Source organism: Schistosoma mansoni, chromosome 5 (assembly GCF_000237925.1).
Source record: "Schistosoma mansoni strain Puerto Rico chromosome 5, complete genome".
Lineage (NCBI taxonomy): Eukaryota > Metazoa > Platyhelminthes > Trematoda > Strigeidida > Schistosomatidae > Schistosoma > Schistosoma mansoni.
In genome coordinates this window covers 9,009,038-9,032,965 of record NC_031499.1, presented here as the reverse complement: position 1 = coordinate 9,032,965, position 23,928 = coordinate 9,009,038, and the positions used below count along the sequence as shown (strand labels likewise).

General features: G+C 36.4%; 1 protein-coding gene across 1 annotated transcript in view; it reads left to right on the top strand.

Moving 5' to 3' along the window:
- The window catches only part of Smp_169290 (hypothetical protein), a gene marked incomplete at both ends in the record, with an annotated part of 15,189 nt that extends 3,442 nt beyond the window's left edge, over nt 1-11,747 (top strand). Inside the window, 6 exons of the mRNA XM_018797830.1 lie at nt 2,206-2,515; nt 4,563-4,641; nt 5,758-5,961; nt 8,707-9,521; nt 10,398-11,589; nt 11,656-11,747. Of these exons, the coding sequence (XP_018652833.1) occupies nt 2,206-2,515; nt 4,563-4,641; nt 5,758-5,961; nt 8,707-9,521; nt 10,398-11,589; nt 11,656-11,747 (2,692 nt within the window). The remainder of the gene's footprint in view (nt 1-2,205; nt 2,516-4,562; nt 4,642-5,757; nt 5,962-8,706; nt 9,522-10,397; nt 11,590-11,655) is intronic.
- Between the last annotated feature and the right edge of the window lie 12,181 nt (nt 11,748-23,928).

Genomic DNA, 23,928 nt, shown 5'->3' with positions numbered 1-23,928 from the left:
GAGTTCCAAATAGGATGAAATGCGCGTCCTGGATTCCACGGCTAACCACTACCCATCTTTGCTTACAAAGCTTGTGAATTAAGGCTATATCGAGGCAATACGCACAGTATGCACATATGCCAATTAGAGACTGACCAGTTGCAGTCCTAACACATCGATGGGAAGATTCAAACAAACAATACTAAATGGAATTATAGTGTTACAAATTATTTCTATAACTTTTCTAATATTTATACAATGGCGGGATTTACTCTAAACACCAGTACGTTGTCCTTCATTAATATCCGTGAATTTACCGGTTGACTCTAAAAAAGATATCGAATACTGTACTGTGTGAAACGAAATTAAAATTAATCTGTTAAACATGACATTAAGGCTATGAGTTAAGTTGTTTGATAAATTAGTTAATATTCTGGTAATTAGAATTCTAGTGACCTTTTGTGTTGTGGGACTAGTTATGTCTTGTGATAGCCAATATGTTATGGTTCAAGATACATCAATCGAGATCACATGTTAAAGTCACCGATCAGAATTCTAATTGGTCATTTTCCCACGTCTACTATTTCTTCTATAGCCTAGTATCCTAGACTTAACCAACTACACGTCTAACCAACACTGAAGTCACTAACTTCTAGTCTAAGTCATGTTGGTAGATGCAGACTACTTGGTTAGGGTCCGCGTGACTATCTTAACCAATGGTTGGAGACACTAGGCGACATGGCTCAGAATCAATCACAATGGCGCAGGTGTATACGCTCTTTATCTCCCCCCCTTAAACCTTGAGATTAAAATTGCTTCATATCTGTCTTCCTATACTATATCCTTATATACAGCCTTACTTTTATATATTACCACCACTAAATTAACTACTTCTATGAATCCGGTGTTCATCTTGTTATGCTAACGATGTATGGCAACTTGGACCGATTCATATATGTGCCTGGTCCTACGTGGTAGCTGACCGACTAACTGTTAACTATTATCCGACGCAAGCTAAGCTCCCTTTTTGTCCACTATCCGTGAGTCCCTCTTTGTCTTTTGGTTAGAGAGAAAACAGGAGCTAGCCTCTGTTATATTATTTTAAGCTTACGTGAGTTTATATACAAACATGAGCAAATCACACTATGAAATAAAAAATCACAACAGTCAAAAATGGCTGTAAATAAGGCAATCTATAAAAAATCGACAATAATAGTCAATGGATTGAGCAAAAGCTTACCCAGTAATTATGCTGTATATATGTAATATTAGAAATCTATAAATTAGTCTTCGGAGTTAACATTATTTTTTATTTCTCGTTCTGATGTATCAACAGTGATAGTGTTTGATTGTGAAAATTGAAGTAGGTAGATCTAATTCATACTTATGAATTAAATGTCCTTATTATTAGCCAACCGTTCAAATTTCATCCCACTCCTGACACTAGAAGTCCCCAAATGCCTTGGTACGGCCGAGAGTGGGGAGAATCCGCTCTCCCTGTCAAAACGCTCTCACATGGCCACGCGTATATAGCCTCTGTCAGGGAAGTCCTACTCACTACCTCGTGGCGGGAGTGTTGTTTACGAAAGTGAGAGGACGAAAAGAAAATGTCCGGCGCTTGGACACGGAAAATCCACCTAGGGGAGTTGTAAAACCCTCATTCCAAACTAATGGTGCACATGGGCTGGCTCCAGTATCCTGATGGAGCGAATGGCGTATGGACCAATTGTTGGTCACCCGCTACCATGGGACTGCATCTCCTCACGATGCTCCACTGCCTTGTGGATCAGACCTTTATGTCAAAGGCTCCGGGTGTGGTCCTCTAAGAAAACCACCTGCTTCAGTTTGGGCACCCGGACAGTATCACAGCCCTCACACAAATCAAATGAGATTCGTGTGGCACATATATATCTGGTTCCCCTTTATACCAATATTTGTGTTTAAATAGATAATAATTAAATAGATTTCACCAATGTCCAAATACAATCGCATCAGCAGATGCTGATATTTCTTATTTATTGACTAATTATTGTGTACTACTACAATTCATGAGAACTTTCAAAGATTTTTACATTTAACTGTTGATCATCGCCCGTCATATTAATTGTGTACTGCATACATCGAATATTTAATATGTATTCATATGTAAGATTTTGACAGTGTTTTTAAATCGTGCTTATACAGGTAATCTATAAGGAAGCTTTTTTTTTATAAAAAAAATTGTAGACTTCAACCATGCCTACATATACAACGACTAGTTACTCATACATCTTTACACTATGAACTTGCTGGTTTACAACCATGGACAAATAAACCGTTCGATTTGAATGGACCTCCAGTCTTAGTCTCAGTCCCACGTGATCAAGAATGGTGTCTTCCTCGTTTGAATCCTATTAAAGCATCATCACTGCAATCGGATCCAAGTCCATTTGGTGGTTATCGAGGTAATTATTTCCGTCTAACATTGCACGATGAATCTGGTGGACGTCGAACAGAAATGGCACAATTATGTCAAGCCTTACAAAATAGTGCAATGGTGAATAAATAGATATTTAATTATTCGTTATAAATGAATTTTCCTCAAACTGCTTTTAATTTCATTAAAATCGCGAACCAGTCTAAACTAAACAACCATTGGGAATCTAGAAGCACTTTATTACCATTTCGTAGTATTGGGACTCCTCGGGAGTGTGCATCCACGACCCCGTAGCCGGGAATCAAACCCAGGACTTTCGGTTTTGCGCGTGAATGCTTAACCTATAAATTACTGAACCGGGATCTAGTGGTGTACAAGTCTAACTTCTACTTTTAATTTGTTTATCAAATATAATTTATTTTCAATGACACGTGTATCACACCCAATACACATATTCAAGTCATATATGTTTGGTGTTTAACTGAGCGGAATAAGATAAGAACCTTAGTAAGTTACCGAATAAATCACTTCAAGTCACTTTATTTTTAAAATGGAAAATTGTATAATAAGCCCAAGAACTAGAAAAAACTTGAAAAAAGATAAGATAGTCTAAAAGAAACTGTTAAAATTTTTATTAAGACAGTTGTATATCCATGATTTCTGTCAATCTACCACGAACAAGATTTAATACAAAAATGGATCACTTCAAGATTGCTATCAGTCAGTCAGTCACAACGTAGAACTTCATACGTACGTACGTACGTACATCAGTTCGAGTTGCCATACCATATTAACACAGAGATGCAGTTGTCGATTCAAATCCCATAGTGGTAGAAGTTGTAAGAGTATAAGCAGTAATCGGGAAGATTAGGGTTTGAAGATGTTATTGAAGGATTATAATCTAGTGAAATAAATTTGGAAAGAGAAAAAAGATAGAGACATGAAGAATTCAGAATATTAGAATTTGGTAGAACACAAAGAGTGGATGCACCTTCGCCATTGCAAACGATTTTGAGCCATGTCATTCAAGGTCTCTAACCGTCGGTTGCTATCATCTCGCGGATCTCAACCAGGTAGTCTACACCTACCAACCTATACTATACTTTCCGATTGCTATACATTTGCCTGAAGAACAGTGGGACAGAAAATTATTAATATGTACATCTAAACGTGCTATATTATCAAAAAAGTACAAGTGTTTATAGACAATTGTCTACGCAAGGCACTTCAAATCCATTGTCTGGATACCATCAGGAACAACGTACTATGGTCAAAAACAAACTGACTTCCAGCTAAGGAGGAAATTAGGAAAAGACGCCAGAGGTGGGTAGAGCGTACATTGAAAAAATCATTGAACTGTATCACGAAAGAAACCCTAACTTGGAATCCTGAAGGGAAACGGAAAAAGAGGAAGACCAAAGAACACATTGCGCAGGAAATTGGAGGCATATATCAAAAGAATGAATAGCAATTGGAAACAAGTGAAAAGGATAACGTTGGTTGATGAATCCTGGTCGGCAACCCATGTCCCACTAGGGTAACAGACGTAAGTGTGAAGTAAAGTGAATACCAAACTGGTCGAATTAATTATGGTGTTTATGACTTAAAAATGGCCAAACACAGAGGAAATAGAACATAAGTACAAAATAACATCAAGCTGAGGATGCAGAAAAAGTTGATACAAATTCATCTTTATCATTGCTAATGAGATTGAACAATATCATCAGATGTCTCATTCAAATAATTTACATGCTTACATACCACTTCAAGGTAAGACGGTAGGCAAGCAATTCTAATCGAGACATGCTATTGGAGGAGGTCGATTTCGCTCCTAGCTAAAGTTTCAACCTACATATCCATGTCTAGGTCAGAAGGGCAGATGTATTCATACCAATGCTTTGCGTGCCAAATTATCGGGTTATACCAACTACAGCTTTCTAGTTTCAATTCAGTGTTTTCATTTTTACCATGGGCTTGGTTTGCCATTAGAAAGTGTGTGTTGTAACCGATTTAGACTAGTGAATGTAAAAACTTATCAGATAAAAACGTAACTAATCACAGCTAAAAATAAGAGTTATTAATGTCATCATATTTCGGTACTGTACATGAAATTTTTACAATTAATTACAAATCCCCATTAACCTTTGTACTATTTCTTGTATTTTAGGCTGGTGTTGTCCCTATGCCTTGTGATGAATCTAGTATCATGTTTTTATTCCCTGAATGCCAATTCTCCAAGTCGATAGGTATGTACATAGCTGAATATGTATGCTATTGTGTTGTATTATTATTATTGTGTATGTAAATAATGAGGTAAACTGTGCTCAAACCCTGTAAACGACCAGTTTTACAATCATGAAAAGACTACAATAAATTCACTTGTGCTCTATTTTTACTAATTACATACGTGTTGTTTTTCCACCTCATAAATCACTTAAAAGGTTTGATAAGAAGCTTACACTACCTAATTGTTGCTAACCTAATTACCAAAAAAATCGAATCAGTCATCCATAGTCTTTGGTATATTTTCATTCATGGAAACACTAAATGGTCATTTCGTCCTAGTATGGGACCCCTCAGCAGTGCGCGTTCGCGCTCACCGAAGGTCTTTGGTTCGAGTCTTATGTACGTAATCGCGGATGCACACTGCTGACTGATTCCATGTTAGAACGAAGCGGCAGTCCAGTGTTTCCATATTTTCAATGATGGTTTAGCTTGGATCGACTCATGAATTCAACTGTGGAAATACTACAATCTCTACAAATCCCCATACTGATAAACCTATATTATTAATAGTATTTAGAAATGCAATCACAATTGATTGATCACTGGGTGGTGATCAATGTTATGCGTGTCAAGTCCTTCTTAGTGCTGATCGAATACTATCGATCAAGTTGCAATGTGGCCACTAGTGTAGGTGGCTCGACACTGCCTGCACTATATATATTGAGGTAAGATGGTGGTCAACAGGAAACCCTGGACCCGGGTTTCGTGCTACTTGGCACTCGTCAGCAAGGTGTACCTGTAATCTTGAGGGAACTGGTGCTCCCTGACGGATTCAATCCCGTGTCGCTCAGCTTCACAGTCAGAGACGTTACCATTGTGCTATTCGGGCCGCGACCGACCTCCTGTAGGACTGAGATGTAATCACAATTGATTGATCACTGGGCGATGATCAATGTCATGCGTGTCAAGTCCTTCTTAGTGCTGATCGAATGCTATCGATATTTAGAAATGCTCCTACAAATTGTATTTATGTGATATGAATAATACCCCATCTACATTATTAACATTCTCTTATCGAATGTTTCAATATCTATAAACTTGTATTGTAATGAGTTATTTGCATTAATTTTTTTTAGGCATACCTATTGTTGATAATTTGGATAGGAATTTCTTACATGCAATATTACTTACACCCCATAGTTTACATCGATATCCATATAGTGAAATGTGTTGTTGTCGACCAAATAACGATGTTGTCACCCCTACTTCACCATTTGCAGTTCCTGCTACTATACCGATGGGAACATCTACAGATAAATTGTTTGGACAACGAAAAACAAGTAAATTTTTTGTCATTTAGATTTATTTTTTTGCTTCGGTAAGGGTTTATTTCTATAGAAAAATAATCGGTACTGATCCAATTTCCCTTCCAGATATCCCAAGAAGAATTATCTTATCATAATGCTCGCATCCAGAAGATGCCATCCAACCACACTGCTCTTACAACACTGGAGAGTACTTTGTTCACAATTAAATCCCTTCCTTACATCTTAATATTTCTTCTGCCCGTACTACCAACCCTTCTATGACCTAATCATTGTTCCTAATCGCCATTAGTGCCAACAATTCAACTTCACGAAACTCTATTCCTGGTCTTTTGATACTGCGTTCTAAACTATATGCTGGAGCTTTCAAACGTAGAATCTTAAGTCAAACTGAACAATAAGGTTCGTTAGCTAAGACTCTAAAATGTTGTACCGGTCGTATTAGAGTATTTCAGTTGTTACTAATTCCACAACCATTGTAGCCCCATACTGAACCACAAATGAACGAAATACAACAACCCACATACCTTTAAAAAAAGTGTGTCAGTAGTCAATTTAAGTGTGAATGTAGCGTATTATAGGTAAGGAATAAGTTGAATAGAAACAAATAAATGGTAGAAATCATTAACTAGTATCTGTCAAATAGAACAAAACTAGTAAGTTTGCCAAAAAATGTCCACTAACGATACAGCATCAAGACAATTTACTAACGAGAAAAAAAACAACACTTTGGCTATACGTAAACCAGATAAAGGAGAGCAGGTGATTTTTACGGACAAAACAGATTACACTGGCAAAACGATAGACAGATAAACATCAACATAGACCCTGGTACAAATAAGCGTTGACCCAAGTTTCCACACCTGATTAGCACAAATGGATTAAAATAACAAAAGAAATAGAAATAATGTACTACGGATGATAAAAAGAAAAACTACACCTTGAGAATATGGTCTGAAGAGACACTGGAATTTGAGATTGAGAGGAAGATAGGGAGAGAGTCAATGTGAACAATTCTGATCAGTGTGATCCAAAGTCTCAAGCCACTGAACATGGATATCACGTGGACCTCAACCAGGTAGTCTGAATCTACCAACATGTCTCAAACCAATAGTCGATTATTTCATGGAATGATGCTGTGTTGTAGTTTGGCTGCCACTAACTTTCTTTTAATCTACTTCGATTTATGCTGTGTCTCCGAAACACAATTACGGCACACGAACATTATCCCAGTTCACACAGTAACTTAATGATTTGTATGACGCATGTATATTTTGGTTCCCCTTTGTAATAATGCTTATGTGTAGAATAAATATAATACAAGACCTTCGCAAGTAAGTATTCTTCCAAAATATGTACAATCAGGAGGAGACAGTTGTCCACACACCTTAACAACTTTCTGACTAAATAACGTAGTACACAACATATATACATGGCCAATGAATTACATGAAACTGAATTGTGATTAACTTTATCTACTATCCTTTTTGCAAACGGAATATATTCTAAAATATTGTTTTAACAATGAAATACCAATATATATGAGATTACTGAATAAACTTTGAATTTCTACTTGAGATTTATTAATAATGATAATCGTTTGTCATAGTATTCCGTTAATTTTAGTATATAATTGTTATAACTAGTGACCATGTGGATGCTCTGTTAATGTATAACATGATAATACCGCCAATTAGAGAGCAATGAGTTATCAATCGGAACAATGACACAAGAAACTCATACGAGCAGTCTAGAGTGCTTGTCGGTCTTGCTTCCTGCTTAGTCCCAGCCAGTTAAGTCCAAAACACCAATAAAAGCCTCTGCGGTATGAATCATTATATTTCAAACATACTGGGTTTATATACCAATCAAACAGACCACATCGTACCATAAAATAGAAAATAACATTTGTACAAGATTCAGCTCCAAGTAACTGTGAATGTAGGAAGGATTTGAAAGTGACCAACTTGGTCTCGTGTGCAGTTAAAGGTATGAGGGCTAGTATGGCAACTCGAACTGATGTACGTACGTACGAAGTTCTACGTTGTGACTGACTGACTGACTGACTGTGAATGTTGGGAACAGTAATCAATAGACTGGGGATAACTCAAGAACGATAAACCGTATTGTAATAGTTCATAGATCAGAACAAAGCTTATAATAAAAGGGTCATATGAATATGAATAGTTAAGTTATTTAACAATTATTCTAGTGAGAAGCAGTAACCAGTGGAGTTCAACCAGGTCTGTTGGGAGATATCAACTCACTGAAGACATTGGTGAAATGGTTGCTCAGCTTCGTGGATTGATTGAAGCTAGACATTAACACCGTTTTATGCCGGCTCAGTTGTCTATCGGTCAAGTGCTCTGGCGCGAGACTGGTAGGTTCTGGGTTGGAATCTCGCGAGGCGGGATCATGGATGTGCACTGCTGAGGAGTCCCACAATAGGAAAATACGGCCATCCAATGCTTCCAGGTTTTCTACGGTGGTCTAGCTTCAATTGACTCATGATTTCAAGTATATATAAAAATTACTTAATATCTCCGCAGGAAATCCCCGAATTATACGATAGGAAATATACATATCATATTAGCCTATAAATAGTTCTCAAAAGTTACCCATTCATAATTCTCTTCGGGATATAATAATCATGAAATCCATTCGAGATTTGACAAAGTTTTTTATAAACTGTGAACAAGTAATATTTGTAATAAAATTTTTAGACCATTTTCTTTTCTTTTTGAATTTTTATTGTTGTAGCATCTATATGTGCCTCTTCTATGCAATTGAAACTTCCACTAAGTAGTATTCTTACAACATTAACTGATGGTGGTCGAAATCTTCTTGGTTCAGCTTTAATATCAGTATTAGCTCATCAAAATATTGTGACCGATAACAATAACAATACAGAAATCACTAATACAAGAACATTATTAAATGATAATGATCGTAAAGTACAACATAATCCACATTTAGATCCACGACTTCATCGTCGTCAAATTCATTCGACAGATGAACCGGATTTATATGCTCTTGCTACTGCCTTAATCTCATCGGCATATCAGAAGAAAACTGAAAATCCAACAGAGGAACAATCACATTTAGAAGAACAACAAAATAAAATTCAAGAAACTGGTACTACTATTCATGAAACTCATGTGGAAACTTGTGATCCTAAAGATCTAATTCCTGCACCATCTAGTCCAGAAGTTGGATCTGAATATCATTCAGTTTCATTAATGGATGCACAGATGATACCAAAAGAGATTCCGCTTGATGGGCAGACTTCTAATGCGACTACAGTTGTGATGAATCCAATTTTAGCATCTAGTCCATCAAATTTTGATTCCTGTAATAATTTATCAGTAGTGCATCAGAATATATCTGTTGACATGGAAATTGATAATAATGATCCATGTGATCAGTCATCTCGATTGGACAAAAGTGATATGGAAATTGATCATCCGTTTGGTCAGCTTGCGAACACCAGTCCGTTAACTCTAAAGTTTCATGAACCTGCTCCGAATCCACCGAAAACTACGAACTGGAGTTGTCCGTCACAGCTATCAATATTAGTAAGTGATTATAGAAGAGCATCGTCACCTAACTACCGGCGATCTACACCACCACCCAATGATTCACATAATTCTTCTACACATTGTTCAACTAAATCTGCTGTTAAACGCGCTCATAGGTTGTCTGCATATGCGGATAGTAAATATAATCATAAGTATAATGATTATGATCAAGATACGAATCACCGATCTCGTAGTCCTAGTTATCATAGATCAAAATCGAATTCATCATTTCGTGGGTACCATAGGTCGTCACCTATTTCAAAGTATAGTTCTAATGAAAAGCCTAAATCTACTTACTCGAATCACTACCACCGTTCATCTGGTCACTCTCGGTCAAGAAATGTTAGGGATAGAGGACGTCGCACACCTCGTCGTCGAGTACACGATGAGGAGTCTCCGTACAGGTATTCTTCCCGTCGGCATCGAAGGAGTCCATCATATAGTGACTCAGATTGTTATTACCATAGTCGTCATTATCAATCATATTCTAATGATTCTTCTCCAATCACTGGAACAGATTCTAATTCAGTCACATCTATCAAAGGTCGAAGTGATTATCACCATTCAAATATAAAAAAAAGGAGAGAGCGACATCCGTCTAAATCACAGCAATTAGTAAGGAATTCGCATCAAGCAGCTCAGTATAGAAAAAATGATTATGTTGAAGTAAAGTCGGGATATTCCAAAGAAAATATTGATCATTGTCAAAGCTACATCAGTATTGACAATGAGAATAATAGTGACAGGATTAATAATAAAAACAATAATACTAATACTACTACTACTAATAATAATAAGGGATCAAGTTTGAATAGTAGTGACAACAAAAGCCAGGATTCGATTGGCGACACTAATCAATCTAAAAATCTCAAGGTTGATGATAATACTAATATACATGTTGCTTGTAACACAAGCATCGATGTAATCACTTCAACTAATATACCATCAGTAAATTATAACAAATCTGTTGTTGATGAAAATGAAGAAGGTGAAGTGCTAGATGACGATGATGATGGAGATGACTGTGACAATGTCAATGAAGAATTAATGCAAAGTAAACACCATAATAACACCAATCATTCGAATACTTATCGTAATTCTGAAAATCGACAAATAGCGCACACATCTCGAGATAGAGAACATCTTAAAACACGGGATAAAGTGATCACTAGTCATAGTGCAAGTACCCCACGTAAAAATAGTGATAAAAAAGGAGAGCAGGAAGAAGAAGATGACGAAGACTCGTCAGTTGATCCAAGTTCATTTCAACGCTTACAGGTAGGCTATATTTTGAATCATTTAGCTAAACATGGAAATGTAGAACCCGAACCTAATCTTGATACTGATCGGCAAATAGTTATCTCATTAGATAGTTCACAAAGTGTTTCTCGTGATGAAGATGAGTATAAACTGATAGATGAGACATTCAATTCTACGGAATTGTCAGATTATTCTATTCAAGAGAGTGAAATATCTTTAGAGGATGAAGATATGCGACAGTCTGACCGTCGATCTGTAAAACATTACGGTAATTTCTATCCATCTAATATATATCGTCATATGTTACGTACACGTCGTATACAAAAAAAGAGGAATGATGATTCATTCTCGGATCGTGATGATGAAGTTTCTAATGGTCATAAAGGAGATACTGATTATCGACGACCTCCAGCAAACTGGTCTAATGAACGTCATCATCGTCGTCCTTCTCTACTAGGCACTTATGTAGATTCATCAACATCTAGTGGTTCTGAATCTCAGCCTCGATATTCATTTTATCGACCAAGAGGATCAAATTCTAATTTTCCTAAAACCAATCGTAAAGGAGTATATTCTCCACGTTCTTCATCATTGTTGCCTGATGATGATATGAATAGACATATTCTACCACGTTTTCAAGATTTATCATCTTCATCCAATTCTTTTCACCAACTTTCTTCAGAATATCATCCTGAAATTACTCCACATTATCGTAATAAACCCAGAGATCAACCTCTGCTAGGACCCCCTTGTATACCTATTATCTCATGTGTAAATTCTGCCATCTCTCATACTCCTAATCCCGGTCTTCTTCCAATGACTGTTAGATATCCTCCTCCTCTTCCTTCTCCTTCTTCTCAATTTAATTCAGCTGTTTCATCTTCACAATTATGGTCTTCAATACATCCATTCTATAATCAAACTGTGAATATTTATAATCAACCTTCAAAACCTTGGCAATGATTGTTTTCATTTGTATTTTAGAAAAAGAAAAAAAAACTAAAACTAGTCAAGTTTTTCAATTCCACTGATGTTTTTTTTTTTAAAAAAAGAAGAAACTCGTTCGCATTTACTACTTAAATTGAATATTATTATTATTATTATTAGATTATATTGTATAGATCCATATTGGTGATTACATTTTATTATCAAAGACGATATATATATATATATACATGTATGTATGTATGTATATTGTAAACATGGTAACTAATTTTCATTCCTATTAATTGTTTTACATTGATTGATTGTTTGTTTGTTTATTCTCATTTTGATAGAACAACAATTACATACAGTTTGAATAATCATTTTGTATCCCAACTGAAGTTACTTTCTATTATTGTGTACTCATAAGCATTGTACATAGATATCTATACATTGAAAGCAGATATATCGTTGAATAACCTTCATTCATTGTTTTTCTCTTTCTTTCTTTTTCTTAATTAATTTACTGGTATTCTAATCAAATCACAGATATACATATTTATTATTTGTGAATATTGACTTTAATTAAAATATAAAAAATTTTTTATTTGAAAGTAAAAACTTTTTTCTTTCGAAGCCCTGGTACCGCCGGGAGTAGGGAGAGTCCACTCACCCTCTCTAAATGCTCTCACATGGCCATGCGTATATAACTTCTACGAGGGAAGTCCTACTAACTGCCTTCTCGTGGTGGGGGTGTTGTTTACGAAATTGAGAGGACGAAAAGCGAATGTCCGGCCTTTTTAACCGGGTTCGTGGACACGGATAGTTCACCTAGGGGAGTTGGAAAACCCTGATTCCAAACCAATGGTACACATGGGCTCCGGGATCCTGAAGGAATAAGTGGCGTATGGATCAATCATCGGTCACCGGCTACCATGTGACTGCATCTCCTCACGATGCTTCACTGCTTTGTGGATCTGATCTTTAGGTCAAATTCTCCGGGTGTGGCCCTCTAAGAAAACCACCTGCTGCAGTTTGGGCACCTGGGCAGTATCACAGCCCTTACACAAATCGAATGAGATTTGTGTGGCACATATGTATCTTGTTCCCCTTTGTACTAATATATATGTGTTTCAATAAATAATAAAAATCTTTTGATAATGCGATGAGAAGATGAAGGTTATCAGAATTATTGTTGGGATGATCCTGCACATTTCTCGCAATAGACATGACAAGCTCATGAAAACATTAAGGAGCATTTTATCCAATCAGTGTTTGATTAGAAGTTATGTTACTAATATAACGAAAATGAAAAGTCACATGTAGAGATTCTGATTGGCTGATTAATACACTGCTACTATGTTTAGCAGTATTCTAAAATTTTCAGTAAAACTCCAAGGGTCGTTTATGTACAGAAAATATAGGGCTTTTATAGTAATTTAAAAGTCAGTGGCGACGGGAAAAACTACAATGAGTATTTCTTTGGAGCAACTAGAAGCTTATATGGAGCGTCAAGAAAAGCGGTTTGAACAGTCTCAAATCAGAATCATGGAAGCCCTTATGCAGAAATTATGCATGTCCCAACAAAACTCTGCTTCTGCTGAATTACAAGTATCTCATGCTGATTCAGTTATTAATGCAATCTATGAATTTAATTTTGATGGTGCAGTAGGTGTTACTTTTGACTTTTGGTTTAAGAAGTATGGAGATTTGTTCTGTATTGATCTCTGCAGACTTGATGACGCTTCAAAAGTCAGAATACTTCTAAGAAAGCTTGGGACAACAGAGCATGAACGCTATAGTAACTTTATTCTTTCGAAGAACCCACGAGACTTTAGTTTTGATGAAACAATTCAAACCCTGTCTCAAATCTCTGGAGAACAGTCGTCTCTATTTAATATCCGTTACCAGTGCTTGAAGATAACGAAAGAGTCAGGAGATGACTGGGTGAAACATGCAGGTATTGTGAACCGAGAATGCGAGAGGTTCAAGTTGTCTTCCATGACTGAAGACCAGTTCAAATGCCTAGTATTTGTCTGTAGCCTGCGTTCACCTGAGGATGCTGACATCCGAACGAGAAATCTGCAGGAACATCCTGTTATATACTAGGAGAAAAGTAAGTACTGATAACTTACGGGACCTCTTATAAGACTATTAATCTATTTATATTCCTATGGTATAACTATTCAGTAACTGGAAATACAACAGTCGGTGACGTCGTTTTGGAATTAAATAATCCATAATAATAACCGGTGTTCCTTTTTGGATTTATTATTATTATTATTTGCATTAAAAAAAAATGTCAATTTCTCCAGAACAGCTACAGTAAATATTGCAGCAGCAGCAACAGATGTTAGCTTGTCAACAATAACTCCTGGAAGCACTTTTGGGGAAAATGTCTATTCAGCAAGATATTCCAGAACATAAAAGCATAGAGTCATATCTTAATCCAATTCCAGAATTTATTTTCGATGCAGACAGCGGTCACACTTTTGAAGCATGGTTTGGCAGAATTGAAGATATTTTCCGAGTAGAATTTGCTGCTATGGAGGACGCAAAGAAAGTCCGGTTACTCTTACAGAAGCTTGGTCCTAATGAGCATCAGAAGTATAAAAACCATATCCTGCTGCTGCTGCAATATTAACTGTAGCTGTTCTGGAGAAATTGACATTTTTTTTTAATGCAAATAATAATAATAATAAATCCAAAAAGGAACACCGGTTATTATTATGGATTATTTAATTCCAAAACGACGTCACAGACTGTTGTATTTCTTTTGCCAGAATCCCCGTCGCCAATTTGTTATGTATTTGACCTAGGCTGTAGCCAATTGTTATGACTTGATCAAGGTCGTCGCTGATTCGTTATGACCTTACGAATTTAACAAGGACGTAAGTCGCGTAAATTATCCACCAATAGAGTACGACTTCTACGACCTTCACACTGTGACAATGACGTTCGATTAGTGTGAGTAATCTAGCGCCCTTATTGGTCCTTATCCGCCTAACCCGTCCACTTGAGTCCAAAACACCCATAGCAGCTGCTGTAATGCGAATCGTTTATTTCAGACATACTTTGTCTATATACCAAACAGGCAGACCACACCACACCATAAAATAGAAAATAATATTTGTACAAAACCAAGCCAAATGAGGCTGTAAGCGTGGGAGACAATAATCAATAAACTGAGTATAACTTAGGATATAAATCATACAATAATAATCAATAGGTCAAAATGAAGCTTACAATAAGATGAATATAGATATAGATAATCTAGTTACTGAATAGTTATACCATAGATTCAACTAATTATTGTTTGTTTGAATCTTCCCATCGATTTGTTAGGACTGCAACTGGTCAGTCTCTAATTGGCATATGTGCATACTGTGCGTATTGCCTCGATATACCTTAATTCACAAGCATGGTTAGCAGAGATGGATAGTGGCTAGCAGTGGAATCCAGTTTGACGCGCGTTTCGTCCTATTTGGGACTCGTCAGCTGGATGCACCTGCATCTCAGAGTTGATGTTCACTATGGGACTCGAACCCAGTACCCTCACTTCAAACGCCATCGCGTTATCCACTCGGCCACTAAGTCCTGATAGCCACTTGCTTGTGCGATGGGGTGAAGTTTAAATCCATTTAGTATTGTTTGTTTGAATCTTCCCATCGATTTGTTAGGACTGCAACTATTCAGTCTCTAAATATAGATATAGATAATCTGGTTACTGAATAGTTATACCATAGGAATATAAATAGATTAATAGTCTAATAAGAAGTCCCGTAAGTTATCAGTACTTACTTTTTTCCTAGTATATAACACATCCCAACAATTATGGGATAAGATATTAGCGCAATACATTTGAAACAATCTAATCACACATAATATACTTGTTAAGATGATTTATATATGATAATTAAAAGGTCAATTAAACAGGTTAAGGTAATCCGTAACAAAGAAAGAAAATAAATAAAGTACACAAAAACAATGTGATGACCACTCTGGATAATAAATCAGCATTACCGGAGTAGGTTAAGGGTAAGAACAATTTGTTTTTAAACATATAAAGGTGGTTTCAATTTTCGTATAGCCATAGCTTCAATAAACCTTAGTATACTTCCTTGAAGGCTTTTGTACAACACTACAATTGCTGACTTCATATCAACCTTATGACCAGTTTCAATCAAATGTTTCGCAATGGAGAAAGATATCTGTCTATCCTGTGATCTTAAATGACCATTGGAGTTCATTTGTTTCTGCAGCCATTTAGGTATGTGTTCCGCCACCTTTAAATACAGATCACAATCGCTCCTCCCTATGTACATGTTCCCGTACATACATTTAAATCATAGACACAATGGGATGTGACACAATCGCTTATGTGCTGTTTGGGTTTTTGGTGAAACATAGACCTTGTCTTTTCAATAATGACAAGTTGGGCTGCATAAGACTTTTTATGTTGATATTAGTTATGAGATTCATAGGATTGATTCAATAGAATATCAACTAGTTAACAGTTTGGGAAGATATTATAGAAACGAGGAATATTTTTTATACTCATCTTTAAAGGTTCAGGTTTTCATTTCAATTCTTTTGAGAGTTGCATTGATCATTCCTGAGTTAAGCTGTTTGATAGTGAATTTCAACAAAAGGTTCTAAGAGAAGTTAAACATTAATATATTATATAGTGTCGACCTTCGTCAAATTACATGTGTTTGGAATGGTATTCAACACATTGTCCATACCAGCCAAAACTACAAATTGATGTAGATAGTGGTTGGGTTTTCGTAACATCCTAACTAGCCTAGTCAATTACAATTCACACCTTCATCAATTGGTTTGGTGAGGATATATTACGTGTTTAACCTTCCTCGTTTGGTTTCTCCACGACACACTAGAAATGGTCCAAAAACATGCAGCCTTTGTATATTTTCTGTTTTCAATGACCATGTTTCAAAACAATGGAGTAAGAGGTTGAACTGCTGTCTTGTACCTTCATTTAGAAATGAACATCTCGCTCGCTTTAGAAGTGACAAATCAACCGAACGTACTGAGTCCGTGTAGCGATTTCGAATACCAACTCAGCGAAATTGATGAGACTTTGAGGATGAGTGAAGTAGTTTACTACTTTCATAGCCAGTCAACAGGTATCTAGTAGAATAGTTCCACGTTCGCCCTAGAGCTCAGAGCAACACCAAAGTCAATTAAACTGGATAATTCCACGGGTCTCCAGATAAGAATATGTAAAACAAACTTTACCAACAGAGAGATGAAGAGCCAATTTGTAACACTTCGCTAGAGTCCTGAATACAGAACTCAGAGATAAAACAGTTGTCAATATCAATACTTTCCAGAGATTTGACAATTCTGTTTTTTGTTGAAAGTTGGAATTTTGTCAATGAAATACGTCTTTATTAAACTTTACAAATATTGATCGCATCAGTAATAAGAGAGAAAGAGAACAGAGTACTTTCTCCATAATTACCACACTTTTAAGAGGGCTGTGCTACTTTCCGAGTGCCCCAAACCTAAGTCATTCTTTGAGCCTTCAACTAAAGGTTTATAATCCATAAGGTGGTGAAGCCAACGTCGAGGAATGCTGTTACATGGTAAACAGTGACCGAAATAGGGAACATGCATAATTTTTTCCCTCGAGATTCTGGAACCCAACTTCACCATCAGTTTGCAGTCACGCTTTCTCAACTTGCTTAAGCGGGCCCTCGTACCTACTATCGTGATTTAATTGGTAGATATTCGGTTTTCATACTCACTTTCATATACAGCACACCCGCAGCGAATTGGACTTCCTTAGCAGTGGGTTTAGGTACATTGTTGGCCTTATTATGGAGGAGGTGATCAATATGTACTGTGATGGAGGAATACATTTCAAGCATTTCAATGATAGTAGACAAACGGCGAAAATGATTAAATGAACGTGGTGTGATTTTGAAGTATTACATTCAATTAATTTTGAGTTATTTAATATGCGAAAATAGACAAAGAGTAATAAAGGCATGTCAAGATAGATAAACAAACATAAATAATGGTCTATATAGTTTAAAAGTCATGATTAATTACTTAGTCAGTCAGTCAGTCACAACGTAGAACTTCGTACGTACCGACATCAGCTCGAGTTGCCACACCACATAAGCACAGAGATGCAATTTTCGAATCAAATCCCATAGTGGTAGAAGTAGTAAGAGTATAAGCAGTAATAAGAAAGATTAGAGTTCGAAGATCTCATTCAAGGAGTATAATCCAGTGAAATAAATTTGGAAAGAGAAAAAAGATAGAGACATGAAGAATTCAAAAGATTAGAATTTGGTAGAACACAAAGAGTGGATGGACCTTCGCCATTGCAAACGATTTTGAGCCATGTCATTCAAGGTCTCTAACCGTCGATTGCTATCATCCTAACCAGATAGTCTACACCTACCAACATAGCTCAGTCCAATTGTCAATGACTTCATGGATTTGTTCCACGTTTTGGTCTCGCCGCCCTTAGTTTTCTTCCATACTTACTCCTACACCATAAAACATTGCACTTCGGGGCATTCGGTGGTTGAGCATACGTAACACGTGTCCCAGCCATCTCAACTGATGAAGTTTCACTACTTCATCAATCGATTTGTCATCCTTACCTAGTACCCGTTTCCTAACAACTGCATCACTTACTTGGTGGTCCTAAGATATAGTAGCAATGTTTCGAAGGCACCTATGATCGAATACTAACAGCCTACAAATATCCTCTACTCTTATCGGCCATGTTTCACTGCCATAAAGTAGGACGGAACGAACTGCTGCACAGTAAACCCGTCCTTCTGTTGATTAATTACTTATGAATACGTACAATATAACAAGTAACGTTAGAATTATATTTTCAAAGTTCTAATGACATCACATAACAGTTGACATCAATCTGTCATACTAATTCAAGACATAGTTGCATCCACGACTCCACACATACAGAACTCAAACCCAAGACATTCGGTCTCTCGCGCGAACACTTAATCTCTAGACCACTGATATGGTATACAACAGTGTTAATGTCTAACTTCAACTAGTCCATGATTTTGTACAACCCTTCATCCATTTTCTGAGGTGGATAACTGCATCGCGCCAAACATGGATTGGAACCCAGTGGACAAGGCTTCTCACTAGAACTCCAGGAGTTACATCTTTAAGCACGCCACCAGTGATAACATGATATATTTTTATGTTTTTATGGGCATATGATTTCATGTGTTATTCTGTCTAATAATCCTAATGCATTTCACTCCTGAACTATAGGTTTTCCACACACTTATCATTGTAATAATTATGTGATATCCACAGTCCCAATGCTTTCACATAGCAAAATAAGAACATGGAAGACTTGTTGATGGGAATTCCATTGACCTTCCTAAACACATCGTCCTCAACATAGAAAATCTGACCAATTCTCGCACACACTTGATGTTTGGTTAGTAAGACGAGGACAGGCAGCTTACTAATTGGTAAAATTTTAAAACCATATATTCAATTATCCATTTTGTGAATTCCAATCATCTGCACTTCGCATTCTGTATGATTCTTCCACTTTACAATTCCTTTCATCGTTCTTCTGAACGACATCATCAGCACAAACTCCAGGTAGACGTTTGTGCTAATGATGTCGTTCAGAAGAACAATGAAAGCCCAACGACCAAACCATTCAGCTGAGAACAAAACTTCATAAAAAAACGAACTGCCAAACCTTGACTCCTAGACGTAACATTCCTAACGTTAGAACTTTATTACTCAAGAAAATAATCAATTTATCCATCCAAAATACGAAATCTAATCTAAAAGACGACTTCCACTAACAAGCTATCCTGAATAGCGTCTTAAATTCGCTCTGGTATTTAGTATTCAGTATCGTAAATCTGATTGGTCACTCAAGGATATCAGTACAGGATAGTCTAACCAAAAATGGCATTTAATGGCGTTAATAGCTAGTGGTTTATACTCTGTAGCCTTGGTAATAGAAAGGATTTGTCAATCAATCTATGCTATAAGTCTTCATACATAATGCTCTAAATCATAACTGAAATCGCAGAAAAATCCATATTGTTAATAATGTTAGAAGCTGTCATATCAAATTCTACAGTCAAAAAAATTTACTGATGAGATATGAAAGTTAAAGTATCTGACTCTCTATTGAGATAGGTCTATGAAGAGTGAAATAGACTGAAATCTGTTACTGTGCTGGGAATTTTGTCGTAATTTAAGCAACATTTAATCTTCTTTTTGCATTTACTTTGCTTGTCTTACTTATAAATCCCCCTTCTTAGAGCTCTGATACCAATTTTAACTGAGAATTCATATGTGACTATTAAAATTAAGATGTGATTAGTCACTGAGAGTAAAGGGACAAACACCCAGCTTACAGCCTAGTTAATTTGTGGTTTCTTTTCGTATTATTGATTTATGTTCAGGACTCACTGAAAATAGACGGCTCGTAGTTGTGTCGAATAAAGTATAAACTAGTCTAAGCGTTGATTCTTTGAATTTGGTTATAAATCGTGTATCTTGTATAACGTGATCCAGTCTATGTATAGAGCATTGCATGAGTATCTAACCGGCAAGAGTATAATTTATGGACGAGCCAATCAGAAGCATTTGAGGGATTTCAAGTTCACAGCGCCAATTTCAGTACCTGATGTTCATGTACAATCGGTTCACAGAGGATTCTAGAGTAGACTTCACAATTTAGCAGCTACAATAAATGAAACTATTAAGAAGTTCTTTTATTTGTAATTGCAGTAATTAAATGACTTGTAGACCTTGTGCAGACTACCGTGTTGTTGTCCTTCGTTGTAACATATGTTAGAGGAAGATTTTAGAATAGGGACCTTTTTCACTCGATCAAAATTGAGACAATGACATATTATAATAGTTACCGCGAACTGTATAATAAAAGCACCAGTAAAATTCGCTGCATTAATCGTAGATTTTACTGAAAATTCAGCTATCCAGTGTTACGAGTATTGTAGGGACATGTCTATAATAAAAATGATAAACATACACAACCGGAGTACACACCAACAATATTGAAGCTGTGTGGTCGAGGCTGAGAGGGTTTTTGTGACCTTATCGTGGCTCGAGAGACCGACTATTATGAAGCCGTATGGATGAGTTCCTCTACCTTATACATTACGATTTTAGAACCTTTGAACGTCTTTCTAATCTTGACAGGATTTAGGATCAGATATAAGAAGTGTATCCACTTTAATTCTTTCGTTTTGTATAATATATTTTGACTCTATACTGGCTGTTTACTGATTGGTTAGTGTTTGTCAACGTCACTTAATTTTCGTCCAAAGGTCGTCCATAAATTATAGTCTCGCCGTTATGTCAAGAATTCGAATGTATCTAGAGATGATAGGCTGGAATTACCCAGCTGTTTTTCAATGTTCAATAAACCTGCGGTTATCAATATTTCGATCATATTGTCGTATGTTTACTGCATATGAAAGTGGAATTTCAGATGAATATTTTGTTGCAAGCCCTAACTTTGACAGATTTCGACATCGAATTTGTCGAATTACACTGTTCGAGTAGAAAACTGCAATCACCAATGTCCAATCGTCACTAGAATATCTCCAAAGTTTGTTAATAACGTTACCAGCTGACGATGAAATTACTTATACAAACTACACCAACATGCACATAGGAAGATCATCAACCATAATATTGAGAATTTACATAACACATATACATAGCTCTTAATCATCCATTTGCATCTTTCAGTGTGTCCTACCATTCGAATTGTTTTCTTATCTGTTCTCCAAGTGTTACTCCAACATCGTGCTTTTGATGCACCGAAACTCTTCGCTCCGTCTGACAATATTTGCAACTTCGACCCTATGTCCCTCTACACACTACTTACAAACAATCTTGTGAGAAGAGTTTACTACAATATAATGAATTGTCATATTACATTTTTATTGTTCAATGGAAGTGAAATTATTGGTCATTCCAGTCTAATTACCAATATATCATTTTTATTAAGTGTGCGAGGCTAGCTCGGCGGGGTTGTTGAGTTTTATTATTAATATCACGAACTGATTTCAGCTATACAACTAAGGAGAACCTTGAAGCATTGTAAAACTGTTACTTCCAATGATAGGTTCGATCACCATCGGAGCTGTGAACTTGTACTTCAGAGTAGACTCACACTAGGTTGAAGCTGCTGTCTGATACCAAAAGTAGTATAATGAGGTCAATCGATGGTAAACAGAAGTGACCTAATGGACGAGAGCATTTCATTGGTTAAGAAATGGATCCATTTCCCAAGGGTTAGAGTGGTATATATATATATATATATATATATATATATATATATATATATATATATATATTAGAAAATGAGCATTTTATTCGGTAGACCAATACACTTCCTCTCGTACTCTTATATTCTCGCTCAGGTAGTCAGTTGGGGGATTTCAGACACCACCCGTCACAACAATGTCTGATGCTTCCTGACTTCTAATAATTGTTTAGCTAAAAGCTATCTGTGATGTCAACTATAGTACTAATTTGTTTACAATTAGGTCAAGGAATTTTATGAAGCATTCAATGCTTGTAGACAAAATCATGCATAGAATAGGCATCTATTCAATTTGAAATTATGTTAGCTTTAGATTCATTTTATTAAACTTTTTTTGAAATTATACAGAATTTCAAACAAAGTGCCAAAACATGACAAGTACTGGAACATTTAAAACTACCCTACCTGAAATTTAGCTATTAAATTACTGTATTTTTGTATTCTGTTTGTCAGTTTTTCCCTGATTCATAAACAGTAAATGTGTGTTGTAACTTATTTTTAAGTTATTTCTCATTTTATATAGTTGAAATCATGAGTGTCAATTGAAGCTAGACCACCATGGAAAACCTGGAAGGTCGTTTCGTCCTATTGTGGGGCTCCTCAGCAGTGCGCATCCACGATCCCGCCTCGTGAGATTCCAACTCAGGACCATGGTGTTCTAGCTTTAATTGGCTCATGATTTCAACTATATAAAATTACCAAAAACTCCACAAAATCCCCTTCTAATATTCTTAATTTGTTACGCACCTATTACTTCCATTATGGTGTAGTCATGACGTTATTGTAATTTCTTAATTTTCTTAATATGTAATTAAGAGCTTACTTTATATAATTGTATTTTTTTGAGTCGTGGTTAAATTGAATATGATAGAAGTCAACTGTTGACTTTCGTTTAATTTGAAGGCAAGATATAAAAAACTTGTAGATAGTGGACCAATAGCTTCTTAGCTTGAGTTGGCTCAAAGTCAATTGTCCAAGTCAGATATGCAATTGATCTTAGAAGTAACAGATGCAGGAATAAAAAAAACGACTACTACTTCAGTAAATAATATCGATCAGTGTTACAAACTATAGCAGAAAATTGTACTCCACCTTTTGTGCCACCTTCAAAACTAACAATCATTATGCGAGGCGGGATCGTGGATGCACACTGCTGAGGGGTTCCACAATAGGACGAAACGGCCGTCCAGTGCTTCCAGGTTTTCTATGGTGGTCTAGCTTCAATTAATTCATGATCTTAACTACTAAAATTAAACTACTAACTTTGTTATTATCTTAATGCGAATGATTATAAATATTTACCTAATACAATAGTCTTTAATAACACCCAAATAATAGCCCCCAAATAACCTGGTACGGCCGAGAGTGGGGAGAGTCCACTCTCCCTCTCCAAATGCTCTCATATGGACGCGGATATATAGCCTTTGTCAGTGAAGTCCTACTCACTACATTCTCACAGCATTACTGTAGTTTACGTAATTGAGAGGACGAAAAGCGAATGTCCACCGCTTTAACCGGGTTGGTGGACACGGGAAGTTCACCCAGGGGAGTTGGAAAACCCTGATTTCAAACCAATGGTCCACACGGGCTCCAGTATCCTGATGGAACAAGTGGAGTATGAATCATTCGTTCGTCAACGGCTACCATGTGACTGCATCTCATCACGATGCTCCACTGTCTTGTGGATCAGACCTTTAGGTCAAAGGCTCCGGGTGTGGCTCCTTAAGAAAACCACCTGCTTCGGTGTGGGCACCTGGGCAGTATCACAGCCCTCACACAAATCAAATGAGATTTGTGTGGCGCATATATATCTGATGCCTCCTTGTACCAATATTTATGTGTTTAAATAAATAAAATAATAACACTGTT